This window comes from Oncorhynchus masou, chromosome 22, assembly GCF_036934945.1.
Source record: "Oncorhynchus masou masou isolate Uvic2021 chromosome 22, UVic_Omas_1.1, whole genome shotgun sequence".
NCBI lineage: Eukaryota > Metazoa > Chordata > Actinopteri > Salmoniformes > Salmonidae > Oncorhynchus > Oncorhynchus masou.
In genome coordinates, this window is record NC_088233.1 from 28,260,098 (window position 1) to 28,283,034 (window position 22,937).

The window sequence follows — 22,937 nt, forward strand, 5'->3', positions numbered from 1 at the left end:
AAACAGAAATATCACTTGCCTAACAGGGACGTCTTTAGCTACCTACAACTACGAAACTTTATTAGGGTGACTCAAGGGACAATGGAACCTACCTAAGATGTCACCTATTGAACAACTCTGCCACGCAGACCAACAACTGTTCAAGACCATTTCCTGTGTATATGATGCTCTTATGTCAGGACTAACACTGCCTGGGCTAGATAAACCCCGACTTAAATGGGAAAAAGATCTGGGTATTGATCTTTATGAGGCAGGTGATCCAATGTCTCGTTATTATTTTTTTCTTATTGTATGTTTGTATATATAATTATAATTATTTATTTTTTTGTTACGCTCGTCTGTTACTGTCACTTTGTCCTATCGTTGTCTAATATCTTTTCACTTTTGTTTTGAATGTTTTTAATCGGAAAATGCACAAAAAAACCACACAAAAAAAACATATTGCGAGTTGAAGATGAATATTTTTACTATAAGTATTAGTATATTAGTAATTGACTGACCCGGTCTCTCCAGTTCTCCTAACAGTACTATTTCTAGGGTCAATTTTAGATCAATGCCATGCATTTTCAGCCATTCCTGAACCTGAGAACAGAAACAGGCTACCTAAGGGTAATACCAAAATAAGTGGTTTAGAATAATTTTAGCTGAAAAGTACGAAGTCTTTAACTTCTTGGATATAGGGGGCGCAATTTTAATTTTTGGATGAAAAACGTTCCCGTTTTAAACAAGATATTTTGTCACGAAAAGATGCTCGACTATGCATATAATTGACAGCTTTGGAAAGAAAACACTCTGACGTTTCCAAAACTGCAAAGATATTGTCTGTGAGTGCCACAGAACTGATGTTACAGGCGAAACCCAGATAAAAATCCAATAAGGAAGTGCCGCATTTTTTTTAAACAGCCTCATGCCAATGACTCCTTATATGGCTGTGATGGAGCAAGGAGTCAACTCATGTTTTCCACAAGGTGTCTGCAACATTGTGACGTTTTTTAGACATTTCCATTGGAGAATGGCTGTAAGAGAACATATAGGGCGAGTGGACGCATGGTGTCTCCCGGAGAAAATGCTGCGTAAAATACTGAGGTAGCCATTTTTCCAATAGTTTCTTATGAGAAACCAACTGCCTCCATGGATATATTATTGAATACATATGTTAAAAACACTTTGAGGATGGATCCTAAACAACGTTTGACGTGTTTCTGTCGATATTATGGAGCAAATTTTGAAAAAAGTTCGGCGTTATAGTTGAAGTATTTTCGGTCGATTTCTCAGCCAAGCAGGATGAACAAACGTGACGTTTTTCACCTACAAAAATATTATTTTTGGAAAAAAGGAACATTTGCTATTTAACTGGGAGTCTCATGAGTGAAAGCATCTGAAGTTCTTCAAAGGTAAATTATTTAATTTGGTTGCTTTTCTTATTTTTGTGAAAATGTTGCCTGATGCCAGCACAGCCTAGCATAGCATTATGCCATGCTAAACTTACACAAATGCTTGTCTAGCGTTGGCTGTAACGCATATTTTGAAAATCTGAGATGACAGTGTTTTGTGTTTCAATATATTTATTTCATTTCATTTGCGATTTTCATGAATAGGAAACATTGCGTTATGGTAATGCGCTTGAGGCTATGGTTCCACTGGATGTCAGAAGGTGAATTCACCAATTTGTAAGTCGCTCTGGATAAGAGCGTCTGCTAAATGACTTAAATGTAAATGTAAATTACGCTCCCGGATACGGGATTGCTCGTCGCTAGAGGTTAATCTTGCGTTGTTTTACATATCAACTCATACACCCTGTACCATGGAATCGGTACATCAAAAACTTTTATAATCAGTATTTCTGTTCTTGAATTTGGCGCTCTGCAATTTCACTGGATGTTGGTCAGGTGGGACGCTACCGTCCCACGTATCATAGAGAGGATAACAGTGGTGAAATGTGAAGCACATACTAGTCGTACAGATAAAATCGCCATAGGTAATCGTAAAGCAGACAGAATGGCTAAGGCGGCTGCCTTGGTGAAAGAAAGTGTTAGAGAACCACATGTATATATTTTGGATTCCTTACGATGGCTAAATTGGCTAAATTGGCCACAAGAAAACAAATTTGGGTTGAAGATTCAAGGCAAAATACCAGGGGAATGGATTCTAAAGGTAACACATTTAAATTATATGGCCAAACACTCCTTGCAAACTCAGAAGGCTTTGGGGTTGTTTTTTTAAACTAAGAGACATTTTATGTGGTTTTATTTTGAAATAAATTTACGTTTGATGTCGTCTTATTCTGGAATAGGATTCTAGAATGAACAAAGGGGTGGAGGGATCACGAGGAATTAGTATAGGGGTAACCAAACCTAAAATTAACTTTTCATTTTTTTATGTGGTGTGGTGGTTATGGAGAATCATGGGGAAGAGGAGACCAGTGAATCGTTAGACTCGGTGGAGAGACGCCGTGTGTCGCCGTGTTGTGGGATGTATTGGATGGGGTCTTTTCAATTCAGTTAAATTGGGTATGCAGGAGGATGGAAATGTTTTGAAGAGGTATTTAAATGGTTTCCGAAGGACAGGGAAAGGAAACATTTTAATGGTGTAGAAAGCCCTGTATACAAAAAAAATCCTAATGAGAAATTATCACACTCATTAGAAATTGACAGAACAGGGGGATTTCATTATAAAATTCATGAGAAACACCATTCTCTATCCAAATTGTACCATTACTTTAGGAGATTATTATTATTTCCAGAGGGAGTTATAAAGAGTTGTAATTTTAAGTTGATTAGTTATTCAAATTTGTTTATTTTTTGATTTAACATGTTTTTGTTTAATTATGTGTGTGAAAGCGGAAAATTACCGGTTCCCTGAGGTCATGGTTTTTGGGTACTTATACAGTGGTACTGTATTCAGGCTTCACATAGAAAGGAAAATATATGTTAATAAGGGATGACAGTTACTTCAAATGGATTGTGATATGTATATTGCTAATTTCATGTTGTGTTTTTGTTTTGATAAAAATTTCACCAGATTGGGATCCTGGAGTGGGAATTATGCGAGGGGTTAGGGTGATAACTTCAGGATCTGCTAACTCTTCCTAGAGGTCGCCAGTAGAATAAGGGAGTTTGGGCTAATATAGAAAAAAGTTTTAGCAGTAACATTGTTATGCTTTTTGACATTTGTCTTAGAGATGGTATTAAGAAAAGGTTCATGTCTTAATTCGTCATATAATCAATGTTTGTCTGGTTTCCTGAAACAGAAATGTAATGAACATAACTGTTGTTATGATCTGTGTTTTTTTTTAGGTTATCATGGAAGGTGACGTCAGATCGTGTCTTAATGTATGGTAGGAATAATTTGACCATAAACAGTGTGTGTAAATTTCAAAACCCTCCCTAACTGGCTGAAGAAAGAGCAACAAAGACGTGCAATGAGAGTCGGTGACTTTTACCACTCCTATCTGAGTCCGAGCCATAAAGCAGGGTCGGGGTGCTGAGAGCGCGTGTGGAGTGAGTGTGGAGACAGAGAACAAGCTCAGGTGAGAGAATCGTGTATGTGGGAGAAACGGAAATATCTACTTCGATATTAAAATGGGGATATTATCAAGGGCCATGAAATGTGACAGGCAAAAGTTACAAGTGCCGTTGGGAACATGAACTCTAAAAGATATCTGAAGAAGACACGATAGAATGATAAGTGCCGGGCGAAGTAAATGGGAGTGGTGGTATACGCCCTGCTAACTATTTAAACTAACATGCATTGAGATACTGATCTTCTTTACCAGGCCACTCATGACAGGAAAACAGGGTCAAAGGGGGGCTGTAATGAGAAGAGTTATGACAGGCAATAAAAGGTGGTTTATAAATGTATGTTCTAACAGGGATGATGTGTGCTAAGTTGATCAACTGGAATTTGAGCCCAAGACTCAAAGTAAGCACTGAGGTCAGTCATTCTACATTCGGGTTGGATAATTGATAAACATGTTTTAGTTGTGATCGGGATACAGCGAGAGAGAATTGCTGAAGCCCGATGAGGAGAGGAGGGCGTTGCTAACATTTATTTGGCCGAGAGAGTCTCCAGAAACTTATCTCTAACAGTCAACCTGAGGGGAGGTAGTTTGTTTGGGGGAATCACTGGATGATAGCTTGGGACAACCATGAAAGTTTGTTTTTTTGTCTTACCCTGTATTCCAAATTTTTATGTTGCATTGCATCAATGAGTGGTGCTAAATCATTAAACATGTACTTTGTTTCGCTTTTCGTTTCAAGTCAATACGTTTTTAGGTTTCGTGAAACATGAGGGTGTTAATTGTTCCAGAGGAGGAAATGATGTATATTGACTAACTGATTGGAGAATGTGTTAGTATGTTTATAACTGTAGAAAATGCATTAGGAGTATAGTGTGTTATGGGTTAAATGTAATGATAGAGGAGTATCATTCCCAGAGACGGCATATTGTTACAGGAGATAGCTCATAGAAGAGGGAGGACAGCCAACTGTACTCCATATGGGGATTTAGTTGAACATTACACATACCTAGATCATGGTGAGAGTAGAAGAGATAGTGGTGGCATTACAGACACTATGGTAAACGTTCAGGACACCCGTGACTCAGTTTTATTATGTTGGATATTATTCCCAACTCATTCATTTTCCCCCAATTTCTAACAGCCGGTGAACATTTGACAGATTACATGCAGGAAGTATTCTCATGGCAGTCGCTGTAGGGAGAGTAACTGAAGGAGCAGTACTAGTAGCGAAGGATGCTATATTGATAGCATGGAATTAGACGACTGTGCAAATGAGGGGTATTGTGAGACTATAGTTATGGGCCATGTTGAAAGTAGCAATGATTACTTTAGTAGCATTGTTGGGATATCAGTTTATGACGACTCATGTCACATGGATTGGTAACTGGTAACTGGGGGACCGATGGGAGGACAGGGGATGCAGTTATTCAAATATCACAAATCACGTTGTCAGGAAATGACCAATGTGTTTGCAGTGTGTATATCCTCAGGTGGAAGCAGAGATATAACAAAGGGCATGGGCAGAATCCTGGAGATTGAGTGTACATCAAGAGACACCAGGCGGGGGTATTGGGACAGGGTTGTTTGGTGAGACACACTACTCCGTACAGTACCTGCAGTGGTAAAGATCATCATGTCTCTCCTTGGGGGGTGCAGAGTTCTCACCTGAAGTGAGGTCCAGCTGCATAATGGGTGAGTGAAGACACCATGACAGAGGAGCGGAGAGCGAGAGCGAGAGAGAGAGAGAGAGAGAGAGAGAGAGAGACTAGATTCCACTGTAAGACAAACAGATGGTTGGGTCTGGGAGCTACTATAAACATCATAGTTGGATCACTGGTTATCTGCTTTATGGGTTAATGAAACATATGATAGAGGATAGAGGGGTAATTGTACTGTGAACAAAATGTTGAAGGCATTGATGTGAAAGCAGATACAGTGCTGAGTTACCTCAAGAGGATGTAACGTGGATTAGGGATACGCACTTGCATATCAGGTGTCATGCCTATCAGGTGAAATGTTGGAGATGAGGAACAAAGTGAAAATGACATCACTTGGGAACACCTCGGAACCTGGGGCCGAAAGGGGAAGACTGGGCGAAAGAATGAAGAAGCTTTTTAGAGCTTTCATTTTTGTGGAACCCAGCAGGAAAGTATCACTCTCTTAGGAACCAGAAGGGGGAAGTGGAGAAACTGAAAGCTGCTCCATCTGACATATAACAACACCACAGATTCAGCTGGAATGGCATTTTGTTACGTGATGATAGATGGGAATAATTGTGTGATCATAATACAGAGGCCATAAGTCTCTGAATTTGTAAACCTCGCAGTAACTGTTTGTTAATTGTTTGTTTTATTCATGTTTTATTATCATTGTTTATCCATGTATTAGTAATTTCCTAGTTTATATGAATTGAACATTAGGATGCTATTGTTCAAGAGGAGGGACTGATGGATTCGACATTTTGAACATTGAGATATTAAATAAATGATAGAGAAGAAGCATTGAATATTAGGAGTGAAAGAGACGACTGGGTTTTGTCAGAATTTAATGGTTTTCTGTAGAAAGCCAGATGGCGTTGGAATGTGTTGGGCGACGGGAGGAGAGCACCATGTTGATACAGGAAAGACAGATGGACATCTGTGGATTAGGTGAAGGAGGGATTGAGGTCAGGAGGTGAGGTCAGATCCCCTTAAGGGAGTAATAAGGGTTTGGTATCCTGTTACACTTTTCCTATTGAACCATAAGATGTAAAGATTGGAAAGAAGGAGGAGTGTCTTACGTAGGATGTATATAACTGTGATGGAGAGAAATGTTTTGCTGTCTGATACAGCTGTGTCGACCCTTTGGGAAGAATTAAACTTGGTTAAAGCATCTCTAGTGTCCGTGAGTTATTTACTCTGAAGAATAAGAACCTAACAATGTGTATGATATTGGATGTGATTTAGTGAGATTGTGTAAGATGTCTGTATAAGAGTAACACTATAATGTGTGCTGTCCAAATAAATAATAACTCTGCCAATTTGCATGGTTGAGTGTCTATGTGTGTAACATGTAGTGCATATAGCCTTAATATTCATGATGATAATTGTAATCCTTATCATATCACCGTCATAGTTGCATCACAATTACCTTTAACATCATTGAAAAACACATCCCAGCATTTATATAGCAATTGACATTTCACATGATCATGAAAGAGACCTTGCATTACTCTAGACGGCTTCACTACAGTACAAATGTATTCCGTACAATTTGTTATTATTCCCCAATGCCCCTATTCTGATATCTTCCCCTTGCTTGTTGCAAACATGTATAAACTTGTAGACAAATACAGAAAAAAACAGACAAAACAAGAAACATATTAAATTATAAAACAGTGCTCGACAATAGAGAGAGCGTGAGAGAAGAGAGCGAGATCAGGTGTGTGTATGTATAAGTCTGTATGTATAAGCGAGCATGTAATTGAGTACATGTGTTTATATCCACTTTATAGTGTTCAGATATTTTTACAGTTCCCATAATCTCTTTTTTTCATAACCTGAAGTCCCTGTAGAATTTAGTACAGCCATGGTGTTATGGACCTGTCTCGGAAATAGCTGTCTATCGATAAAGAGTTTTTCCACAATGAGAAAGGCACGCTTATACTTCTCCCTCTGTTGCCTCTGTACCGGATACAGTCTCTTACGACGTTCGTTGATCTCCCCTGGAAATTGGTAATTGAGACCGAATTTGGTCCCTTTAAGCTCCTTTCCCCTGCTTTTGATCAGCTCCTTTTGTTCGTAGTGTTCAAATTCTGTGATGATCCTTGTTGATGATCGTTAGATAACTATTTTCAGGTCATGCCATAGATTTAAGTAGATTTAAGGCAAAACTGTAACTCAGCCACTCAGGAAAATTCACTGTCTTCTTGGTAATCAACTCCTGTGTAGATTTGGTCTTGTGTTTTAGATTATTGTCCTGTTGAATGATAAATGAATCTCCCAGTGTCTGGTGGAAAGCAGATTGAACCAGGTTTTCCTCTAGGATTTTGCCTGTGCTTAGCTCCATTCGGTTACTTTTTTATCCTGAAAAACATCCCAGTCCTTAATGCTTACAAGCATACCCATAACATGGTGCAGCCACCACTATGCGTAAAAATATGGAGAGCGGTATCATGCCGTATTGGATTTGACCCAAACATGACACTTTGTTTCAGGACAAAAAGTGAATTGCTTTGCCAATTTTTCTTTGCAGCATTACTTTTAGTGCCTTGTTGCAAACAGGGTGCATGTTTTTGAATATTTTGATTCCGTACAGGCTTCTTCTTTTCACTCTGTCAATTAGGTTAGTATTGAGGAGTAACGACAATGTTGTTGATCCATCCTCAGTTTTCTCCTACATTATCACAGCCATTAAACTCTGTAGCTGTTTTAAAGTCACCATTGGCCTCATGGTGAAATCCCTGAGCGGTTTCCTTCCTCTTAGGAAGGACGCCTGTATCTTTGTAGTGACTGGGTGTATTGATACACCATCCAAAGTGTAATTAACTTCACCATGCTCAAAGGGATATTCAATGTCTGCTTTTTTTAAACCCATCTACCAATAGGTGCCCTTCTTTGCAAGACATTGCGAAAACCTCCCTGGTCTTTGAATGTGTTTGAAATGCACTGATCAACTGAGGGACCTTACAAATAATTACAGTGCCTTGCGAAAGTATTCGGCCCCCTTGAACTTTGCGACCTTTTGCCACATTTCAGGCTTCAAACATAAAGATATAAAACTGTATTTTTTTGTGAAGAATCAACAACAAGTGGGACACAATCATGAAGTGGAACGACATTTATTGGATATTTCAAACTTTTTTAACAAATCAAAAACTGAAAAATTGGGCGTGCAATATTATTCAGCCCCTTTACTTTCAGTGCAGCAAACTCTCTCCAGAAGTTCAGTGAGGATCTCTGAATGATCCAATGTTGACCTAAATGACTAATGATGATAAATACAATCCACCTGTGTGTAATCAAGTCTCTGTATAAATGCACCTGCACTGTGATAGTCTCAGAGGTCCGTTAAAAGCGCAGAGAGCATCATGAAGAACAAGGAACACACCAGGCAGGTCCGAGATACTGTTGTGAAGAAGTTTAAAGCCGGATTTGGATACAAAAAGATTTCCCAAGCTTTAAACATCCCAAGGAGCACTGTGCAAGCGATAATATTGAAATGGAAGGAGTATCAGACCACTGCAAATCTACCAAGACCTGACCGTCCCTCTAAACTTTCAGCTCATACAAGGAGAAGACTGATCAGAGATGCAGCAAAGAGGCCCATGATCACTCTGGATGAACTGCAGAGATCTACAGCTGAGGTGGGAGACTCTGTCCATAGGACAACAATCAGTCGTATATTGCACAAATCTGGCCTTTATGGAAGAGTGGCAAGAAGAAAGCCATTTCTTAAAGATATCCATAAAAAGTGTCGTTTAAAGTTTGCCACAAGCCACCTGGGAGACACACCAAACATGTGGAAGAAGGTGCTCTGGTCAGATGAAACCAAAATTGAACTTTTTGGCAACAATGCAAAACGTTATGTTTGGCATAAAAGCAACACAGCTCATCACTCTGACCACACCATCCCCACTGTCAAACATGGTGGTGGCAGCATCATGGTTTGGGCCTGCTTTTCTTCAGCAGGGACAGGGAAGATGGTTAAAATTGATGGGAAGATGGATGGAGCCAAATACAGGACCATTCTGGAAGAAAACCTGATGGAGTCTGCAAAAGACCTGAGACTGGGACAGAGATTTGTCTTCCAACAAGACAATGATCCAAAACATAATGCAAAATCTACAATGGAATGGTTCAAAAATAAACATATCCAGGTGTTAGAATGGCCAAGTCAAAGTCCAGACCTGAATCCAATCGAGAATCTGTGGAAAGAACTGAAAACTGCTGTTCACAAATGCTCTCCATCCAACCTCACTGAGATCGAGCTGTTTAGCAAGGAGGAATGGGAAAAAAAAATCAGTCTCTCGATGTGCAAAACTGATAGAGACATACCCCAAGCGACTTACAGCTGTAATCGCAGCAAAAGGTGGCGCTACAAAGTATTAACTTAAGGGGGCTGAATAATTTTGCACGCCCAATTTTTCAGTTTTTGATTTGTTAAAAAAGTTTGAAATATCCAATAAATGTCGTTCCACTTCATGATTGTGTCCCACTTGTGGTTGATTCTTCACAAAAAAATACAGTTTTATATTTTTATGTTTGAAGCCTGAAATGTGGCAAAAGGTCGCAAAGTTCAAGGGGGCCGAATACTTTCGCAAGACAATTATACACCGAGTGAGTCCATGCAACTTGTTATGTGACTTGTTAAGGACATGTTTAATCCTAAACTTTAGTCTTGCTATCACAAAGTGCAATGCAATACCTTTCAGATTTTCATTTTGTTTTCATTTGTACACATTTCTAAAAACATAATTCCACTTTGACATTATGGTGTATTGTGTGTGATAAAACATCTCCATTTAAACTATTTTAAATTAAGTTTGTAACACAACACAATTTGGAAAAAGTCATGGGGTGTGAAAACTTTCAGAAGGTATTGTGTGAGACAGAGACATAAAAAAATAAAAATAAAAAAGAAATAAAAGAGTAGGGAGGTAAAGGGAGACACTCCTTTCATCTGATAGCTCAGTGATTCATGCCTGGGTCTGACTCAAAGGGCTGGTAGTCTGCTCCCAACAGACTGACTCCCCTCCCTCTTTCTCTCACTCTCTTGCATTCATTCATTCTGTTTTTCTCTCTACTAATGTCTCTATTCTACTCCCAAAGATTGGCATCTATCAATGTAAGGGCTAACAGGAAAATGACCCATCTGCTTCCACCTGACCAGGCGTTCACTGAGATTCATTATAAGAGGTAAACAGAGGAGGGAAAACAACGTAGATTCATGCTCATTTCTAGCTCGTCTGTAGCTTATTTCTAACTCACAGACACAGTCAGGTAATGAGACTGTAGGGAAACATACAGAAACTGTCAGGAGAGATCAGGTATAACCTCCCTCTCCTCTCCACTGAAGCATTATGGGAAATGTAGACCAGTGTTCTCTACTCTCCCCTCCTCTTTACTCAATATGCATAAGAATCACAGTGAGAACATGTTTACCTGTGAAAGTACCCAAGTTAGTAAAAATAATACTACTACAACATAATCATTCATGTTATTCAGAATGTCAATATTAGGGATTACAAACCACTGGATTTGCTTCTGTGTGTGATGGGGAAATGAACCATTGTTCGGTTGATTATGTATGTATGTGCAGTATGTGTATGTGCTGGCATGTAAGTATCGCAGCTTACTACAGTTCAACCAAGTGGAAAAACATCATTAAACACATGAGAATATCTATGTTTTCTTCCTTCTCAAAGCATTCTGTGTCATCATCAAAAATTCATTAGTAACTGCAACAGTTTCCACCAATAGGATGGAGGGAGGCTGTCACGTTCGTCGTATAGAGGAGACCAAGGCGCAGCGTGATATGAATACATTCTTTTTTAATAAAGAAAGAACACTAAACAAACTAACAAAACAACAAAACGAACGTGATGCTATATAGAACAAGTGCTGACATGCAACTACACATACAGACGCTCTGGACTGGGTACTGTCGCCGGACGCTCTGGACTGGGTACTGTCGCCGGACGCTCTGGACTGGGTACTGTCGCCGGACGCTCTGGACTGGGTACTGTCGCCGGACGCTCTGGACTGCCGAGGTGCACTGTAGGCCTGGTGTGCGGTGCCGGTACTGGTGGTACCGGGCTGGTGACACACACCTCAGGGCGAGTGCGGGGAGCAGGCACAGGACGTACTGGACTGTGGAGGCACACTGGAGGTCTGGAGTGTAGAGCTGACACAACCCGTCCTGGCTGGATGTTTATTTTCGCCCTGTGGATCCACTGGCACAGGATGCACTGGGCTGTGCAGACTCACCAAAGAGTCCAAAGAGGTATACTGGAGACCAGGAGCGCTGAGCAGGCACCCTCCTTCCTGGCTGGATGCCCATTCTAGCCCAGCCACTGCGAGGAGCTGGAATAGAGCGCACCGGGCTAGAATAGCGCACTGGAGACACTGTGCGCTCTACCGCATAACACGGTGCCTGACCAGTAACACGCTCCCCACAGTAAGCACGAGGAGTTGGCTCAGGTCATTATTGGGGCTGCCTCTCGGGCTTCCGTACTAGCCGTGTACCTTCATATCATCGCCGTTCCTCTATTCTCCGGTATTTCTCCTCGTAGTATCGCCGTTCCGCTTTCGCTGCCTCTATCTCCTCCGTTAGGACGGCGATACTCACCCGGCTGTGTCCAGGGTCCTGCTCCATCTAATATCTCCTCCCAGGTCCATTTCCCCATTAAGTGCTGTTCCTCCTTTTCACGCTGCTTGGCCCTGGATTGGTGGGTTATTCTGTCACGTTCGTTGTATAGAGGAGACCAAGGCGCAGCGTGATATGAATACATTCTTCTTTTAATAAAGAACACTAAACAAACTATAAAAACGAACGTGAAGCTATATAGAACGAGTGCTGACATGCAACTATACACAGAAAATAACCCACAAAACCAAAATGGAAAATGGCAACCTAAATAGGATCCCCAATCATAGACAACAATAAACAGCTGCCTCTGAATGGGAACCAATTCAGGCCACCATAGACCTACATTACATAGACATATAAAAACCCATAGATACACAAAAACCCTAGACAGGACAAAAAAACACACATACCCACCCTTGTCACACCCTGACCTGACCAAAATAATACATAAAACATAGATAACTAAGGTCAGGGCGTGACAGGCATGGGCTTATCTTGTCAAAACATGACATTTTAAAGCTTTCAAGTCTTCTCTCCAACTAAACGCCCTTTCTGATATTTTAAGAAATGAGATGATTGACATAATCCATTTAAGCCAGTTTATGATGGTATGTGTGTGTGTGTTTACTGTATTTGATTGGGTGATTGTCATCTACCAGTCTCAAGCCATCGTCAGTCATTTAAGCCTCTCTCACACAGTCAGTGGTTTCTGTTAGTATACACACGTGCCAACATTTGTGTGTTTGTGTATATGTATATGTATAGTGCATTCGGAAAGTATTCAGACCCCCCTCCCTTTTTCCACATTTTGTTATTCTTAAATTGATTAAATCATTTTTCACCCTTCATCAATCTACACACAATACCCCATAATGACAAAAAAAGTTGTTTTTTAGCAAATGCACAAAAAATAAAAACAGAAATACCTTATTTACATAAGAATTCAGACCTTTTACTATGAGACTGGAAATTGAGCTCAGGTGCATCCTGTTTCCATTGATCATAATTGAGATGTGTCTTCAACTTGACTGAGTCCACCTGTGGTAAATTCAATTGATTGGACATGATTTGGAAAAGCACACACCTGTATATATAAGGTCCCACAGTTGACAGTGCATGTCAGAGCAGAAACCAAGCCATGAGGTTAAAGGAATTGTCTGTAGAGCTCTGAGAAAGGAATGCATCGAGGCACAGATCTGGGGAAGGTTACCAAATATTTCTGCAGCATTGAAGGTTCCCAAGGACACAGTGGCCTCCATCATTCTTAAATGGAAGAAGTTTGGAACTACCAAGACTCTTCCGAGAGCTGGCCGCCCAGACAAATTTTAAAATCAGGGGAGAAGGTAACCAAGAAGTAACCAAGAACCCAATGGTCACTCTGAGTTCCATAGTTCCTCTGAGTTCCTCTGTGGAGATGGGAGAACCTTACAGAAGGAAAACCATCTCTGCAGCACTCTACCAATCAGGACTTTATGGTAGAGTGGCCAGACGAAAGCCACTCCTCAGTAAAAGGCACATGACAGCCCACTTGGAGTTTGCCAAAAGGCACCTAGAGGACTCTCAGACCATGAGAAAAAAATTCTCTGGTCTGATGAAACCAAAATTGAACTCTTTGGTCTAAATGCCAAGCATCACGTCTGAAGAAGACCTGGCACCATCACTACGGTGAATAATGGTGCAGGCTAAAATCATGGTGTGGGGACATTTTTTTTGGTGTCAGGGACTGGGAGACTAGTCAGGATCGAGGGAAGGATGATACAGAGAGATCCTTGATGAAAACCTTCTCCACAGCACTCAGGATCTCAGACTGGGGTGAAGGTTCACCTTCCAACAGGACATCAACTTGAAACACACACACACTCTGAAGCTCTGTGTTTAATCCAGAGGGTTGGTCTGATGTCAGAAGGATTAGTTTCTGTGGGGATGAGCAACGTGGTGGGGGTGGGGTTGGTTATGTAACATAACACAGAGTAACACCATCTCTGGCATACACCCACACATCTCTGAACTGAGCAGACTGGGACTGTGTGCACCGTTGGGTTATCTGCATTTGAAATATGACATCTGAGATTGCAAGGATACAAGTATTTCCCTCAACTTGCTGAGGTTGTACTTTTTTTAGGGTCCTCCCTCCCTATATCCCTACACATACAATGGGGATTCAAAGGAGGAAAAGAGGAGGAATGAGGAAGAGAGGGTTTCGAGGTAGGAAGAAGGGAGGTTTTCTCTGAGCGGAGCTCTGCATAGCACGGAGGAAGGAATGGGCAGACAAGGGAGAGAGGGGAGGAGAGGTAGAAGGGAATGATGAGGGAGGAGGGAGGTTGTCTCTGCATAGCAGCAAACTGCACTGGATCATTCACCCTGTGCTGCAGCCATGGCTCAGAGCCACACAAATAAAACATTCACATCCCTCGGGAGAGAGAGGGGGAGACAAATACGGAGGGAACGGGGGAGAGAGAGGGGGAAGGGAGAGAGAGAGAAGGAGATAAAGACAGAACGGGGGAGAGAGAGGGGGAGATATGATAGAGAGGAAACAGACCCAGTGCTTCTCCAGTAGTACAGGACTGGATTATTCCTACCAGATCTCAGACTCTAAGAGGGGATCTGAGTTGTACATTACAGCACAGTACCACTCATATTCTGTTCTGATGTTGGAGCTGATGTCGATAGGATGGAAATGAAAGAGCAGGGCTGTGCTTAGTACATCTATAAGGCCACTAATGTAATGACGGCAGCACTGGTCACACAGGTATTAACAGCTAGTTACACTGCCGCTTATATAAGAGATAAGCAGAGCAACACAGACTATCACTCTCGCTCTCATTTTCGATCTTTCTCTATCTCACCCTCTATCTCTACTTGTTATTAACTACCTAAGGGGAGCGGCAGCCACCAATAGCAACTGTTAATAAAAGCCATGAGCACCATGTGTTGACAAGGCCACACAAAGAAACCCAAACAGTCTGACATACAAGTTGCTTTGCTTCAAAATGTGTAGGAAGACATCAATCAATGAAATGTATTTATAAAGCCCTTTTTACATCAGCCGTCATCACAAGGTGCGATACAGAAACCCAGCCTAAAACCCCAAACAGCAAGCCATGCAGAAGTAGTTTTGTTTTATTCCACATGAGGAGATTTTAGTAGTTTGCAGCAGTACTTTGTAGCCATCTGCAAGTTAATCTATTTAATGATGAGAGCTAATTTAATTACAGACCTGCTGTTTCACTACATGACATTGGTGTGCGTATGCCTGTACGTTTGTCTGTGTGCATTCTTGCATGTGTTTGTATGCGTGTGTGTTTGTGTCCTACCTTTTCATAGGGATCAGAGTCATAGTTGAGTCCTATTCCACAGTCGTCTGTGATTTCAGACAGATCCTCATCATCAAACTCCTCGAGACTAATGTCATGGGAAGGTCTAGAAGAACAGGAGGGAGAACGTTAAAAGTACACACAGATAGTAGACATACCACACCCACCATCATAAACTGGCTTAAACTGATTATGTCAGGAGCAGAGATAGCAGAGAAACCCACACACTTGTGACACACACACACACACACCAGTTTGGGATTTCACCAGCAGTCCTCATGTACCTGACCCCTCCACCCTTCAAAGGGGAACATCTTTCTGACTCATGTCCACACAGATTGCTCCAACCCTGCGGAAGCCTGCTCTGAGATATGGCCTGTCACTGTCTGTCTGGGTCTGCCTCATTCACCAGACACACAAGACACAAGAACTCACACACCCTCCATTTATTGCATTGATCTCTCAGCAGACAGAAGAGTTCGGCACTATTCTCCATTTTTCAGGTCTCCAGTTTACAGACAACAGTGCTTAAATGAGCTCATCATCCTGTTTTCTTAGTTTCTATAAAACATCTGTATATCTGTGGTCCATTAGTTCAAACAGAGGCTCAGCTCTCTACTCAGCTCTCTACTCCATTAGTAAGAGACTGTGTGAGGCTCAGAGGGAAATGCTGCATTGCAGGTTTTCTAGTGAGGACAGGACAGTCCAGACAGGGCCTCGTACAGATGTATATAGAGCCACTGTGAAGCAGGGTAAGTCAGAAAATACATTGGGGTGAAGCTAGTTATGTGAAGCTAGAAATGTGAAGCTAGAAATGTGAAGCTAGATAACTGTCTAAATCAGGGCAGAACTGCAAACCTTATCAAAGCTCAATCAGTAACAAAATCAGTGCTAAATCAACAATCATGACTAGTTCACACACAAACACACACACACACACACGTGTTAGTTTCTTATTTTACAGATCTAAATAAGTAACGGACACTAGAGAAGCTTTAACTAAGTTTATTTCTTCCCAAAGGTTCTGTACAGCTGTATTCAGACAGCAAAACATTTCTCTCCATCACAGTTATATACATCCTACGTAAGACACTCCTCCTTCTCTCCAATCCTTACATCTTATTGTTCAACAGAAAGAGGGTAACAGGTTACCAAACGCTTATTACTCCCTTAAGGGAATCTGTCCGCACCTCCTGACCTCAACTAATCCACAGATAGTTGAAGGAGGGGTTGAGTGTGTGCCCGCCCACACACACACACACACACACACACACACACACACACACACACACACACACACACACACACACACACACACCCTGACCAGCAGGAAAGAATTTGTCATCAAATATGAAGTGCTGTGTGAAAATAAACTATTCAGGCCTTGGTGAGCGCTCTTTACAGGACTGTTGTTTCTGTATCAGTGTGTGTATAAAAGATCTCCAATTATGTTAACATTAAAAAAGACAACTTGGTAAATATCTGGACAAGTATTTCCCTGCACATTGTTATTCATGACCTTGGACAGGTGTTCATATCTCAGTGTATTGTGCTTTATATCTGTATTGCTGATTAACACTGTTGGAAACGGCTAAACTTTGAACATTGAGATATTAACTGAATGATAAGGAGTGGAAGAGAATGGGTTTTATGTCAGAAGTTAAGGGTCCTCTGTAGAAAGCCAGAAGGCTTTGGAATGTGTTTGAAGGAGGAGAGGAGAGCGACGTGTTGATAGGGAAGACAGGTGGACATCTGTGGATTAGGTGAAGGAGGGGTTGAGGTCAGGAGGTGAGGACAGATTCCCTTAAGGGAGTAATAAGTGTTTGGTATCCTGTTACCCTCTTTCTGTTGAACAATAAGACGTAAGGATTGGAGAGAAGGCGTGTCTTACGTAGGATGTATATAACTGTGATGGAGAGAAATGTTTTGCTGTCTGAATACAGCTGTGTCGACCCTTTGGGAAGAATTAAACTTGGTTAAAGCTTCTCTAGTGTCCGTGAGTTATTTAAATCTATAAAATAAGAACCTAACAACACTAAGTGCTTACTATGCAGTAGCTAGGGGATTTCCAATGACACAGCCAAAACAATGGACCTCTCCACTCTTTAGGAATGTAGTGAAGTAAAAGAAAATCAAAACTATAAATAGTCAGGTAAAGTACAGATACCGCATAAAACTACTTAAGTAGTACTTTAATGTATTTTTACAACACAGTACTTTACAAGTGTTATGAACTTGAGTGAAGACCCAAAAGCGGTTTTAACAGAAAACAGAGTTCTTTAATGAAAATACAGGAATGGCATAAATCCTCTTCCAACGTTGTCAGCGGAACAAAAAGAACGTTAGTATAGTGCAGGATGCTCCTGCCAGGCAGACTCCGACAGGACAGGACAAGGTGGAAGCAAACGAGACGACAGCTTGCTTCTGGCATCAAAAAACACAAACAAGAATCAGACACCGAAAGTAGCAGGAACAGAGAGAGAAATAGAGACCTAATCAGAGGGGGAAGAGAGAACAGGTGGGGAAGAGTGAAAGAGCTAGTTAGGGCAGATGTAGAACAGCTGAGGAATGAGAGACAGAGAAGGTAACCTAAAAAGACCAGCAGAGAGAGAGAATGAAGAGAAAGGACAGGAACAGACATAACAAGACATGACAGTACCCCCCACTCACCGAGCGCCTCCTGGCGCACTCGAGGAGGAAACCTGGCGGCAACGGAGGAAATCATCGATCAGCGAACGGTCCAGCACGTCCCGAGAGGGAACCCAACTCCTCTCCTCAGGACCGTACCCCTCCCAATCCACTAGGTACTGATGACCACGGCCCCGAGGGCGCATGTCCAAAATCTTACGAACCCTGTAGATGGGTGCGCCTCGACAAGGATGGGGGGGGGAGGGACGAGCGGGGGGCGCGAAGAACGGGCTTAACACAGGAGACATGGAAGACCGGGTGAACGCGACGAAGATAGCGCTGGAGAAGAAGTCGCACTGCGACAGGATTAATGAGCTGGGAAATACGGAACGGACCAATGAACCGCGGGGCCAACTTGCGAGAAGCTGTCTTAAGGGGAAGGTTCTGAGTGGAGAGCCATACTCTCTGACCGCAACAATATCTAGGACTCTTGGTCCTACGCTTATTAGCGGCCCTCACAGTCTGCGCCCTATTACGGCAAAGTGCCGACCTGACCCCCTTCCAGGTGCGCCGCAACGCTGGACAAAAGCCTGAGCGGAGGGGACGCAGGACTCGGCGAGCTGAGATGAGAACAGCGGAGGCTGGTACCCGAGGCTACACTGAAAAGGGGATAGACCGGTAGCAGACGAGGGAAGCGAGTTGTGGGCGTACTCTGCCCAGGGGAGCTGTTCTGACCAAGACGCAGGGTTACGAAAAGAAAGACTGCGTAAAATGCGACCAACAGTCTGATTGGCCCGTTCGGCTTGACCATTAGACTGGGGATGAAAGCCGGACGAGAGACTGACGGAAGCCCCAATCAAACGGCAAAACTCCCTCCAAAATTGAGACGTGAACTGCGGACCTCTGTCGGAAACGACGTCAGACGGAAGGCCATGAATTCGGAAAACATTCTCGATAATGATCTGAGCCGTCTCCTTAGCAGAAGGGAGCTTATCGAGAGGAATGAAATGACCCGCCTTAGAGAATCTATCGACAACCGTAAGAATAACTGTCTTCCCCGCTGATGAAGGCAGTCCGGTGATAAAATCTAAAGCGATGTGAGACCACGGTCGAGAGGGAATGGGAAGCGGTCTGAGACGGCCGGCAGGAGGAGAGTTCCCAGATTTAGTCTGCGCGCAGACCGAACAAGCGGCGACAAATCGACGCGCGTCACGTTCCCGAGTGGGCCACCAGAAACGCTGGCGAATGGAAGCGAGCGTACCCGAACGCCGGGGTGGCCGGCTAACTTGGCAGAGTGGGCCCACTGAAGAACGGCCGGACGAGTAGGAACGGGAACGAACAGAAGGTTCCTAGGACAAGCTCGCGGCGACGGAGTGTGAGCGAGTGCTTGCTTTACCTTCCTCTCAATTCCCCAGACAGTCAACCCGACAACACGCCCCTCAGGGAGAATCCCATCGGGGTCGGTGGAGACCTCAGAAGAACTGAAGAGACGAGATAAAGCATCAGGTTTGGTGTTTTTGAGCCCAGACGATAAGAAATAACAAACTCGAAACGAGCGAAAAACAGAGCCCAACGAGCCTGACGCGCATTAAGTCGTTTGGCTGAACGGATGTACTCAAGGTTCCTATGGTCAGTCCAAACGACAAAAGGAACGGTCGCCCCTCCAACCACTGTCGCCATTCGCCTAGGGCTAAGCGGATGGCGAGCAGTTCGCGATTACCAACATCATAGTTACGTTCTGACGGCGATAAGCGATGAGAGAAAAACGCGCAAGGATGGACCTTGCCGTCAGAGAGAGAGCGCTGAGAAAGAATGGCTCCCACGCCCACCTCTGACGCGTCAACCTCAACAACAAACTGTCTAGAGATGTCAGGTGTAACAAGAATAGGTGCGGATGTAAAACGATTCTTAAGAAGATCAAAAGCTCCCTGGGCGGAAACGGACCACTTAAAGCACGTCTTAACAGAAGTAAGGGCTGTGAGAGGAGCTGCCACCTGACCGAAATTACGGATGAAACGACGGTAGAAATTAGCGAAGCCCAGAAAGCGCTGCAGCTCGACGCGTGACTTAGGAACGGGCCAATCAATGACAGCCTGGACCTTAGCGGGATCCATCTTAATGCCCTCAGCGGAAATAACGGAACCGAGAAAAGGGACAGAGGCGGCATGAAAAGTGCACTTCTCAGCCTTCACATAAAGACAGTTCTCCAAAAGGCGCTGGAGGACGCGTCGCACGTGCTGAACATGAATCGAGAGAGACGGTGAAAAAATCAGGATATCGTCCATGTAAACGAAAACAAAAATGTTCAGCATGTCTCTCAGGACGTCGTTAACTAGTGCCTGAAAGACAGCTGGAGCGTTAACGAGGCCGAAAGGAAGAACCCGGTATTCAAAGTGCCCTAACGGAGTGTTAAACGCCGTCTTCCACTCGTCCCCCTCCCTGATGCGCACGAGATGGTAGGCGTTACGAAGGTCCAATTTGGTGAAAAACCTGGCTCCCTGCAGGATCTCGAAGGCTGAAGACATAAGAGGAAGCGGATAACGATTCTTAACTGTTATGTCATTCAGCCCTCGATAATCCACGCATGGGCGCAGGGACCCGTCCTTCTTCTGAACAAAAAAAAACCCCGCTCCGGCGGGGGAGGAGGAGGAGACTATGGTACCGGCGTCGAGCGAAACCGACAAATAATCCTCGAGAGCCTTACGTTCGGGAGCCGACAGAGAGTATAATCTACCCCGGGGGAGTAGTTCCCGGAAGGAGATCAATACTACAGTCATACGACCGGTGTGGAGGGAGAGAAGTGGCCTTGGAACGACTGAACACCGTGCGCAGATCGTGATACTCCTCCGGCACCCCTGTCAAATCGCCAGGCTCCTCCTGTGAAGAAGAGACAGAGGAAACAGGAGGGATAGCAGACATTAAACAGGTTACATGACAAGAAACATTCCAGGATAGGATAGTATTACTAGACCAATTAATAGAAGGGTTATGGCGCACTAGCCATGGATGACCCAAAACAACAGGTGTAAAAGGTGAACGAAAAATTAAAAAAGAAATGGTTTCGCTATGATTACCAGAGACAGTGAGGGTTAAAGGCAGCGTCTCACGCTGAATCTTGGGGAGAGAACTACCATCTAAAGCGAACAAGGCCCTGGGCTCCCCTAACTGTCTGAGAGGAATGTCATGTTCCCGAGCCCAGGTCTCGTCCATAAAACAGCCCTCCGCCCCAGAGTCTATCAAGGCACTGCAGGAAGCAGATGAACCGGGCCAGCGGAGATGGACCGGAAAGGTAGTGCGTGATCCAGAAGGAGAGGCCTGAGTAGTTGCGCTCACCAGTAGCCCTCCTCTTACTGATGAGCTCTGGCTTTTACTGGACATGAGGTGACAAAATGACCAGCGGAGCCGCAGTAGAGACAGAGGCGATTGGTGATTCTCCGTTCCCTCTCCTTGGCCGAGATGCGAATACCCCCAGCTGCATAGGCTCAGCATCCGAGCCGGCGGAGGAGGGTGGCAGTGATGCGGCAGGTGGCAGTGATGTGGAGAGGGGAGCAACGGAGAACGTGAGCTCCTTTCCACGAGCTCGGCGACGAAGATCAAACCGTCGCTCTATGCGAATAGCGAGAGCTATTAAGGAGTCCAGACTGGAAGGAACCTCCCGGGAGAGGATCTCATCCTTAACCTCGACGTGGAGACCCTCCAGAAAACGAGCGAGCAAAGCCGGCCTGCTCCAGTCACTAGAGGCAGCGAGAGTGCGAAACTCAATAGAATAATCCGTTATGGATCTATTCCCTGACATAGGGAAGACAGGGCCCTGGAAGCCTCCTCGCCAAAAACAGAACGGTCAAAAACCCGTATCATCTCCTCCTTAAAGTCCTGATACTGGTTAATACACTCAGCCCTCGCCTCCCAGACTGCCGTGCCCCACTCACGCGCCCGTCCGGTAAGGAGAGAAATGACGTAGGCGATGCGGGCTGCGCTCCTGGAGTAAGTGTTGGGCTGGAGAGAGAACACCACATCACACTGAGTGAGGAATGAGCGGCACTCAGTGGGCTCCCCAGAGTAACACGGCGGGTTGTTGATCCTGGGCTCCGGAGACTCGGAAACCCTGGAAGTGGGCGGTGGATCGAGGTGGAGTTGGTGAACCCGTCTTGTGAGGTCGGAGACTTGGACGGCCAGGGTCTCAACGGCATGTTGAGCAGCAGACAATTCCTCCTCGTGTCTGCCTAGCATCGCTCCCTGGATCTCGACGGCGGAGTGAAAAGGGTCCGGAGCCGCTGGGTCCATTCTTGGTCTGATTCTTCTGTTATGAACTTGAGTGAAGACCCAAAAGCGGTTTTAACAGAAAACAGAGTTCTTTAATGAAAATACAGGAATGGCATAAATCCTCTTCCAACGTTGTCAGCGGAACAAAAAGAACGTTAGTATAGTGCAGGATGCTCCTGCCAGGCAGACTCCGACAGGACAGGACAAGGTGGAAGCAAACGAGACGACAGCTTGCTTCTGGCATCAAAAAACACAAACAAGAATCAGACACCGAAAGTAGCAGGAACAGAGAGAGAAATAGAGACCTAATCAGAGGGGGAAGAGAGAACAGGTGGGGAAGAGTGAAAGAGCTAGTTAGGGCAGATGTAGAACAGCTGAGGAATGAGAGACAGAGAAGGTAACCTAAAAAGACCAGCAGAGAGAGAGAATGAAGAGAAAGGACAGGAACAGACATAACAAGACATGACAACAAGACTGCAAATACATTTACTTTAATTTTAAAGAGACCGGTATAAACTCTTTATCTCCTCTCTCTCATCTTTCTCTTTCTTTATCATTTCTCTCTCTCTACCTCTCATCTTTCTCACACCAAAATGTTGCTACATCTTTTCAAATGTTTATTTAGTTGATGGCTCCTGAATTTTTAGTACAATTCTGGTGTGATGTCTGCCTGAAAGTCCCCTATAGAGTGTAATTAAAACATACAGTATGTATACAGTATTTCACCCATGTTGACTCAGATCATATCGTATTTCTACATAGGATTAATAATAACACCGTGGACTCTATTTTTGGCTGGTGTTAAGGCAGCGCTTGTGTCAAACACAAGTTCTTGGGCAATTCGACTTTAAAAAAGCCAGCGC

At 43.6% G+C, this 22,937-nt stretch overlaps 1 protein-coding gene across 2 annotated transcripts in view; it reads right to left on the reverse strand.

Moving 5' to 3' along the window:
- The window catches only part of mapk8ip2 (mitogen-activated protein kinase 8 interacting protein 2), a 131,801-nt gene that overhangs the window by 38,869 nt on the left and 69,995 nt on the right, over positions 1 to 22,937 (reverse strand). For both annotated transcript variants that reach the window (XM_064929792.1, XM_064929791.1), the window contains exon 2: positions 15,184 to 15,289. In XM_064929792.1, coding sequence (XP_064785864.1) covers positions 15,184 to 15,289 — 106 coding nt within the window. The remainder of the gene's footprint in view (positions 1 to 15,183; positions 15,290 to 22,937) is intronic.